General features: G+C 39.8%; 1 protein-coding gene across 1 annotated transcript; it reads right to left on the bottom strand.

Moving 5' to 3' along the window:
• Window positions 1–3,996: 3,996 nt before the first annotated feature.
• Window positions 3,997–4,368, bottom strand: LOC119992748. The gene is made up of 2 exons (XM_038839541.1): window positions 4,175–4,368; window positions 3,997–4,114 (listed from the first exon to the last, which is right to left on the bottom strand). Exons 1-2 carry the CDS (start codon window positions 4,366–4,368, stop codon window positions 3,997–3,999), a joined length of 312 nt encoding a protein of 103 aa, XP_038695469.1.
• Between the last annotated feature and the right edge of the window lie 5,753 nt (window positions 4,369–10,121).

Here is a 10,121-nt window from a genome sequence, read left to right as displayed (position 1 = left end):
TTGAGGCCGGGAAAAGTCAAGGTTGAGTATTGATTTACATAGCTAATTTTTGGAGTGCGAGGTAGGGAAATTCCACCCTTTGTTATTCTCTTCGAATATGTCTTCCTATTGAGAACATTTATCCTTCCCCATTGTTCATTATGATGCGTTCTCGCCTTAATTTGTGCCTAAGGGAGAATAACCCCACTTTGTGATATCTTTATTGTATGATTTGAATTATATTGCATACCTTACGTGTTCAATCTTCCATTGAGCATGAATTACTCTTGAACATGCATCATATAGTAGTATATGTATATATGTAGGTTGTAGGTTTACCCTATTGCATAACCATGTTGGACATGCATTGTAATTGTATGGAAGATGTCGGGTATGGACCCGTCTATCTTCTAGTTGTGATTGATGTGAAATGTGGAATGTCATTAGGCTGTTCAGGGTTCCCATGACTACGGGAATGCAGGTGGGCTGGATCAGGATTCCATATGTGCTTGAAACACCATGCGATGATGTCGTTGGGCTGTTCAGGGTCCCGATATGTGCAGGGATGTCGGTAGGCCAAGTTAGGATCTCGTATGGTGTGGTTATCTACTTGTATTTGGTGTACATGATGTTAGCTATCATATTGTTGCATTTGTGCCTTTCTTTAATATTTCAGCCTTATATTATTCACTTACTCTTTATTATTCCCTACTGGGCCTTTTGCTCACCCTTTTCTTTCTCCTATTCCCTACTCGTAGGTGAGTCTAGTTCCGGTACTAGGGTCGCGGATCAGGAGGAGGGTGCGTGACATGGATGGACCCCTGGAGAGTGATAGGACTAGATAGTTCTAAACTTGATTTCTGTTATTACTATTTTGGTCATATCTATATTTCTTAGTTGAGACGTTGTGTGATGTCCCCATTCTTGGCTGTGGATGGACGTTAGGGAGGGTACTCCGTGTGATCGGGACTCCTGAACCGGGTTTGTGGACTTTGTGTCCTGATGACTTCTTATGTTTGCTAGATTGCTATTTGTGCTGGATGTTGATTATAGACGTTGTTGAGTGGAGAAATTATGTGTGACTGTTAGGTGGCCTGAGGCCCTGCTTAGATTTGAGAATTTAACTGTGTTATGAATTGTTAGATGGCCGGAGGCCCTGTCTAGGTTGTGAATATATTTGTGATTTTGCTGCGTGTTTACTCTAGGTTGGCATCCTCTGTAACATGGGGAGGTGCTGTCGAAATTTCCGGTGGGGTGATGATTGAATTTATTAGGGTTTGATTTAGATGGTACCAAAAGTAACGCATTCCAGGTCAAGGTGTTACAATAAACCTGTAGCCTCTTAATCCCCATATCAATAGCAGGTTGAATCCCCATCGTACATGCTTCATACTCAGCCACATTGTTGGTACATTTGAAATACAACTTAGCTATAAACGGGATAACATTCTCTTCAGGTGATATCAACGCTGCACCAATTCCGTATCCTATGATATTAGATGCACCATCGAACAACATAGTCCATTTTGACAAATCCTTCTGATTCTCCTCTTCTATCAACACAATCATGACATCAATATCAAGAAATTTCAAATCCATAGACTGAGCATCATCAATCGCTCCATCTGCCAAATAATATGCTATTGCACTCCCTTTGATTGCCTTCTGTGTGACATATAAAATATCATATTTTGATAATAACATTTGCCATTTGGCTATCCTCCCTGAAAGAGAAGGTTAATCAAAAATGTACTTGATAGGATCCATCCTGGAAATCAACCATGTAGTGTGATAAAGCATGTACTGTCTAAGTCGATGCGCAGCCCAAACCAAAGAGCAACAAGTCCTCTCCAACATCAAATAATTTGCTTCACAACTAGTAAACTTCTTTCTTAAGTAATAAATGGCATGCTCTATCCTTCCCGATGAATCATGTTGTCCGAGCACACATCCCATCGAACTATCTGAAACAGTCAAATAGAGAATAAGCGGCCTGCCAGCCACATGAGGCATCAACACTAGAGGACTTTTCAAGTATTGCTTGATCTTTTCGAATGCTATCTGACAATCTTCGTTCCACTCAGTCGAGTTACTCTTACGCATCAATTTAAAGATAGATTCACAAGTAGCCGTCAACTGTGAAATAAATCTAGCAATATAATTCAATCTTCCCAAGAAACCCCTAACTTCCTTTTCTGTCCGAGGAGGTGGCATATCCAAGATCGCTTTCAATTTATCATGATCTACTCCAATTCCTTTTCTGCTCACAATGAAACCAAGCAATTTCTCCGAGGTTGCCCCAAATGTGCACTTAGTTGGATTCAACTTCAATTGATGCTTCCTTAATTGATCAAACAACTTCTGGAGGTTCACAATATGATCTTCACCTTCTTTGGATTTTGCTATCATGTCATCCACATAAACTTCAACCTCTTTGTGCATCATATCATGAAACAAAGTGACCATGACCCTTTGATAAGTGGCGCTGGCATTCTTCAGACCAATCGGCATGACTTTATAACAGAAAGTTCCCCATAGAGTAATAAAAGTTGTTTTCTCGCGAACTTCTGGTGCCATCTTGATCTGATTGTAACCCGAAAATCCATTCATGAAAGAGAAAGTAGAATGTCTGGCTGTATTATCCACTAAAATATCAATGTGAGGAAGAGGGAAGTTATCCTTCAGGCTTGCACGATTGAGGTCTCTATAGTCAACACACATCCGAACTTTGCCATCCTTTTTGGGAACAGGTACAATATTCGCCACCTATTCTAGATATCGCGCCACTGCCAAGAAACCCGAGTCAAATTGCTTCTTCATTTCATCTCTTATCTTCAAAAGCATGTCTGCTTTCATTCACCTCAACTTTTGTTTCACTGGAATACATTCTGGAATCAATGGCAATTTGTGAACAAGAACGTTTGTATCAAGACCGGGCATGTCCCGATAAGACCATGCAAAGACATCCTGGTAATTATGCATTAAATCTATCAACTTCTTTTTGCTTTCTTCTTCAAAGGCAGCTTCTACCTTAACTTCCTTTTTCTCCGTTTCAGATCCCAAATTCACGACTTCAGTTAACTCTTGATACGGCTATATTATTTTCTCTTCTTGATTGACTTGACTTAACATCTCAGGAAAAATCTCAACTTCTTCATCTATTTCATAGTCAGATTCAACATTGCTAATGAGTGCATCAAAATCTGGTTTATTAAGTTCATCCTCTTTATTATCATTATTTTCACTCCTTTTAAAGAAATGAATGGAAGTGGTATTGAGAATGAAGAATAAAAACTTGAATGGAGGTAGAGAAGCATGAATATGTCAAAAGGCTTTCATTTCATGGAAAAAGGAAGTATGTATAGAGATAGAACATGCAATCGCCATACTACAAAATTTATTGAAAGCAAAGTAAAACATGCTCATTACAAAAGACCCAAACGAAAGCCATGAGCTAGGCCAACAAGGGTAGTGCATTCGGGATTACTCTTGCAGGCTCTTGAGAGATACTGGAAGCTCCAGACTGGTCCAGTTGCCAAGTTTGAAATTTGAAGGACGCAAGATGACAAAGCAAGGTCTAATAGCTGAATTTTGTTCCTCTTCCACCACCGCAATTTGAAACTCTTCAAACTGATCACATAAATTTGCAAAAGTTACCCTAGTTGCATTAATCGAGCTTTCAAATGGCAGTTTTCCAAAAACTGCCTCATTATCAACCAAACTTATCTTGTTCTGCATCCCTCCATAAATAAAACTATCATAAAGCCAGGGAATAGGTTTCCTTTCAATTTCCAGTTCCTTTCCTTCCAGACCAGCAAACCTCTTCGCTTGCTTTTCTACCTGTGCACGGTTCCTGTTAGCCCTAGTTGGCTTATAACCCAAACCCCAACGTTCTGGATGTACATCCACCATTTCCACTGGCTTCTTAATTCCCTGTCAATTCTTACCATGTCCTTCTCCCGGGCAAAACCCCTTTTTCAACATAAATTTTGCTACCTTCTTCGTAACATTAGATATCTACGGCTTCAGGGGAGAACGCCCTTCCTTCACATAGCTAGCGTTAGCAATTTCAAAAGATTGAAATGAACTTTCAATCCCCTCCATCGGAGCATCAATAGGAGAACTATTGGACAAACTGGCAACCATCCATTCTGATTGGCCTTTTACTATATAAACCCTTCCATCATGAGTAAACTTGAGCATCTGGTGCAACAATGATGGAATGGCTCGCACAGTGTGAATCCAAGGTCTTCCTAACAGGCAACTATAAGTGGGTGAGATATCCATAACCACGAACGGCACATTAAAAGTTACATTTGCAACCTCTAAGGGTATCTCAATTTCTCCCATAATTTCTCTACGAGTTCCATCAAATGCCCTCACTACCATCGACACTTGTCTTAAATAAGATCTATCAATTGGTAGCTTCTCAAAAGTCTCCTTTGGTAAAATATTAAGTGATGACCCATTATCTACCAAGATACTTGCTAGCTCCTTTCCCCGACATATGGCTGAAATGTGCAAAGCTTTGTTGTGCCCCATCCCTTCAGACGAAATATCATCTTCAGTAAAGGACAACAGATGGGAGGCCAACATATTTCCCATAATGCCATTAAAAGAGTCTGTAGGAATCTTGTCTGATACATACGCCTGATTTAACATCCTCATCAAGACTTATTGATGTGGTTCATAACTCATTATCAACTCCAAGATCGAAATCTTTACAAGAGTTTTCTTCAATTGATCCATTACCATGTACTCACTTTGCCGAATAATTTTCAAAAACTCTTGAACTTCCACATCAGTTACAACTTTCTTTTTCTCTTCTGGACGTACAAAAAGTCTTTCTTCTACAATAGAACCTGATCCCTCAACTTCAGGCATTGCCTTCCTCTTTCTTTTGCATTCAACTTCAAGATCCACAGTCGGATTCCCTTTGGGCTCATTTCTCGCGTAACATCTCCCGTTTCGAGTAACTCCACTAACACCAGAAATATTGTCTACCATTTCTCCTTGCTTTCCACTAACTCCTGCTTCATAATTCCATGGCACAACCTTGTCATTTTTGTACAAAGGATCTATCTTTGGTTTCGGTGGCCCAACTGGTGGTGTATCCTCCACATGATACTGCAAGACAAATTACGGAGCGCAATTCGGCCTAGGCCCTTGATAGTATCCTCCGATGACGTTGATGTCATTGAACTGGCCTTCCACCTCTTCTTCAAACATTATCAATTTCAAATCCATTAGTTCTTGTACCTTCTCCTGAAAGCCACAACAATCCTCAATGGCATGTCCCCTCTGTCCCTTATGGAAGTCACAAGTCTTAGCTGCATCGTAAGGTCCATACTGAACGGACGTGTCCATTGTTTCTTTTTCAACCAATCCCGCATCTCTCAAAACTTCAAACAATTGGCCCAAAGGCATTGAAATTTTTGAGACCCATTTCTTAACAGCACGAGATTCGTCGACATAATTCATACCTCCATTTCCGTGGTTAGGTAACGGGTTATTGTTATCATTTGGCTTATCCATAGCATTCATGTTAAGCCATTTCGCTTCAATCATCCCTTGTATTAATTTTTTGAATGTTACACATGCTTCTATTGAATGGCCTGGTGTACCCCCGTGGTAAAGACATGGAATTTGGGTCATACCAGCGAGGATATGGAGGCTGGTGAACTCTACCTGGTATTGGTACTACTACCCCTTGGGCTTGTAACTTGGTGAAACACTCGGCCTATGTCATAGGTACAGGATCAAAAAGTTCAACTGGCCTTCTAGGTCTTGGGTTTTGGAAATTTGGGCGAGGGTTTTGGTAGGTGTTTGGGTTTTACAGGTATTGATTAGGAGGTGGTGCATTGAATCGGGGTGGATAAGGGTTTTGAGGGTGATTATAGTATGCTCCTAGGCTAGACATCCTGGGGGCGTTACTCCTAAGGCGATAATCTGAAGTGGGTGTACCATAAACAGCTGGATTTGAATCAAAATTCACAAAATGTACTTCAGTTTTTTTGCCTTTACTTCCTTTAGTTGCGTCTGGTTTGTTAAGGGTGGGATAGTGCAGGGTACCTCTCTTCATACAACGTTCAACTCGCTCTCTTGCTTGTATCATATAAGCTAGGTCATTATGACCGTCTCCAGCCAAATTGGAAGTATAAGGCTCCTGGAGAGCGTCAATAAAAGCATTCAATAAATCCTTCTCTGACAGTGGTGGAATTATCTGGGCTGCCAAATCCCTCCATCGATGAGCAAATTCCCTGAAATTTTCTCCATTCTTCATTAATGTATTTTGTAAGTCATAAATGGTGGGGATCTTTTCTTCATTATGCTTATATTGATTCATAAACATTTCAACTAAGTCCTCCCATGAAGATACTGACGAAGGATTAAGGGTATTGAACCACCTTTGAGTTGCCCCAGTCAGACTATCTTGGAAATAATGCACCAATGCTTTCTCATCACTTGCATATGGCTGCATATGCCGAAAATACATCGTTAAATGATCCAATGGAACTCCAGTGCCATCAAACAAGCTAAATTTTGGTAGTACAAAATTATGCGGAACATTCAAATCTTCATGAGGCACAAATTGGTTGGGTTCAACATTCCAGCAGCATTACAACCCTCCATGGCCGTCAATCGCTTTTCCAACTTCTTAATTGAATCCATTGAACTACTTGCTTCATTTTGAACACCCTCAGTCACTACTCCGCTAGTGAAAAGTCCCGCAGTATCAGCATCGATTGGGAATGAATTATCATGCACATGAGTCTCAACTAGATGAGTATAGGTCAGGTTCTGAATAGCTGCTTGTTGGGAAGCATATTGATGTTGATACAAACCAGGCAAAGGTTGGTTACGAATAGGAGTAAACCCAGGTGGGTAATTTGGTATTTCCTGGTGCGGACGATTCTCTAGAACTTCCAGTGTTTCAGAACTTTTAGCTATTCCTTTCCCCTTCATCAACAACGCCATATTCTTCACCAATAGGGCCATCTGCTCTTTCAATTCTGCTATATCCTGACTCTGACTCTGTTCCTCTGTTTCATGCTCCATATTCTCAATGATTTTTTATTGTAGATGAGTTTGATAGGGGTGACGATGTTGCTTCCTAGAAGCTATGATTAATGATACACTAAACCCTGATTTGAAAAAATGTAGCAAGGTTAGTTTTCTTGTTTTGTTATTTTTCTTATGCATGCTTGTGTGTGAATCCTATATAGCCAATCCAATTTGAAAAGATAATAAGAACAAAACATCATTTCATTAAAATGACTTGTATTTTTACATGATAGCCCTGAAAATAAAATTAATCCCTAGTTTGGAAACCCTCCACGCTGGAGCCCTCCAATTATCTCGAGGTCCTTGCGAAGATTGGCCAAGAATTGCAGGACTTCCCAAAATTTTGGCCCCTGAAGCACTTCATTCTGGCACAACTTTGCAGCTTTTTCCTCAAAACAATAGCCCATGCAGACAACTTTGTCACTTGGCACATTGCTATCTCAATCTGACGGGTAAGCGTAGCCTATGCCTCATGATTCTTTACAAGTCCATCAAGTAATGCCTCATTCTCATCTACTAGCCTGGCCATCTCAGTCTGGTTCTGGTTTAGCAACTATTGATGTAACACTTTTAGCCTCTTAATTTCTTCATTCGTTCTTCTCATGGCCACTTCCATTGTGACATTTGCTCGCTCAATTCTTTGGTGTTGGGACTTCCAAGCTTTAATTTCCTCTAATGCATGTGACATCTCCATTTTTGCCCTTTGGAGTTCAAATTGCATCTGTACGTTATTTTGTTCCAACTGCTTCCTCTTCTTACTCACCCTTTCTAGTTCTTTCATTTCCTCCATCTCTTGTACCTTTGCTTGAGAGAGCTCTTCATTTGTTAACTCATATTTCCTTTTATAGCTTTCGACTTCTTGAGTCATCCTCCGTAACGCTTCTTCTAAATCTTGAATCTTCTTCACAGTTAAGTCTTCGACTTCTTCAATGTTAGGCCTTTTCCTTCTGTGACCCGTATGCTCATTTCTTTGAAACCTCATTTCATTTTCCCCTATTGTATTCTGAGGTACCCTTGTTCTTTCCTTATGGGTATTTCCTCCTTGGATATGATCTTTTGAAATAGTTTTACACCTCTTCTCATGCCACATAAAGTAAATTAGGGTTCCATCTGATGTGTGCTTGCCTCGATTCGTAATCTTGAGATTTTTCCATGCTTGAAGTATCTTTCGTACCCTTGGTACAATCAACTCCAGATCTTCTCCATCATCATAAGAAAAATCAAGATCTAACAACCCATGTGTTGCTGGAATACAAGGATTGGACCCTATTTGCCTAAATACTAATGCTAGTGCTTGACTGACAGCTCCCCACAGGCCTAAAAGAGGGACTCAAGGAAAATCTCAACACCTGTATAGAAATGTATCAGGCAAAAACCAAGGTGCGAACATCCAGGGATTGCAAGAACTTTTCCCATTCTCCAATATTCGGGTGTCCAGCTTTCCACTTTACCTCTGTGAACTCCAGTATCGGTCTCCTTTCTGACCGCATGTGATCCTTACAGCCAATCTTTGGAAAATCAAGCTCCCTACAGTATTTGATATGACTTACTAATCAGATTCCGAGCAAAGTTGAACATCCATTGAACCTTGCTTTCATGTTGCAACGACAAAAGTTGAGAGAACGAATCGTTTCACATATTATTGCAGGAACTAGGTTCACACCGCGATCTACCTGATTAACAAGCTTGATCACTCTCCCTTCCGCATATCCTTGAGTACAAGGAAATAATATAGCTCCATATATTGCAAGTGCCAATGCTGACTGTCCCAATGTTGTCTTCGGCTTTCCCTCCACATACTTCATCAGCTCCTCAATTGGAAAACACCACCTGCTCCCTTTGAATGAACCCATCCTCTTGACATTCTCAATCTTACATCCCAACATCTTGGCAACAATTTTTTCAACTTACATGTTTTCATGGAAGTAATACATTTTCGTATTATAAGGCTCCAATTGTAATAACTGAGCATATTCCTCAATTGTGGGTGAGAAGTCTATCTGCCCAAATGTGAGGCACCTGTATGTCGGATCCCAATATGAAATAGCTGCTTGAAGCAATGTCACTAGTGTATCGACCCTTAGCAGACTCCCGATGAGACCATACTTTTTTGAGAACTCCAAGCTCAAATACGGACTTACCCTTGCCCATAAACTTATCAGACGTGGCAATGTGTGACTCTGAAATTCTGTCTTCATTACCCTTGGTAAAAAGATATCCTCTTTCAAATTATCTCCATGCTCGGATTGCATTCTGCTCAACTCATCTCTTACGTCATAGATATCCACCTTTTCATATATGGACACTTTTGACGCCATCCTGTTTCAATTGAAAGATGTCTTGACAATATTATCAAACCAAATTGCAATGACTGAACCTTTGTGAATGCCATGGGAAAAGAAATCAGTAATGGAAATTACAATTAAAAATGTGTAAAACAAAACATCAACAGTAAATACCAAAGAAAGCAATAAATAAATCACACAAAAATAGAATATGCCATTACATGGGGTAGCCTAAATTTCTGGAGGTTTCGGACATGGATCTTGTCGCAACCGAGGTCACGACGCGGATCGACGATGGAGGATGAAAAACGTTTAGAGTCGCCACCAATTGAGTTAAGGTGCAATTGGACACCATAAAGACCTACGAACCAGAGAAAATGGGTACGGGGATCGATTGAGTACGGGGGAAGGTATTAGGCACCCCACAAACAACTTCGGTTTGAAAATGGTTACCCTAATTAATTTAATGGCTATCTCATGGAAACTTGCCATTTGCAAGATATAATTGTTTTGAGAAAAAGTTTGTATGAAAAATACTATCAACTTATGATAGTTTTTGAAAAGAAAAATCATGAATAACACCATCAACTTATGATAGTTTTTTTTTTGAAAAAAGAAATTGAGATATTACTATCAACTTTTGATAGTTTGGAGAAAGTTTGGAAAACACTATCAACTTACGATAATTTTAATAAAATGCCTTACCCACTTTTGATAGGTTTAATAAAAGTACACTACCAACTTTTGGTAGGTTTAATAAATAAATACCAAGTACACTACCAACTTTTGGTA

Source organism: Tripterygium wilfordii, chromosome 23, assembly GCF_013401445.1.
Source record: "Tripterygium wilfordii isolate XIE 37 chromosome 23, ASM1340144v1, whole genome shotgun sequence".
In the NCBI taxonomy this organism is placed as follows: Eukaryota; Viridiplantae; Streptophyta; class Magnoliopsida; order Celastrales; family Celastraceae; genus Tripterygium; species Tripterygium wilfordii.
The sequence above is the reverse complement of the archived record's forward strand: the minus strand, read 5'-3'. Positions and strand labels throughout refer to the sequence as shown.

Coding starts and splice junctions, on each gene's coding strand:
- LOC119992748 (XM_038839541.1), bottom strand. CDS start 4,368: ATGGTAGTGAGGGCATTTGATGGAACTCGTAGAGAAATTATGGGAGAA. Junction 4,115..4,174: donor TTGTTGCACCAGATGCTCAA/GTTTACTCATGA, acceptor GATGGTTGCCAG/TTTGTCCAATAGTTCTCCTA.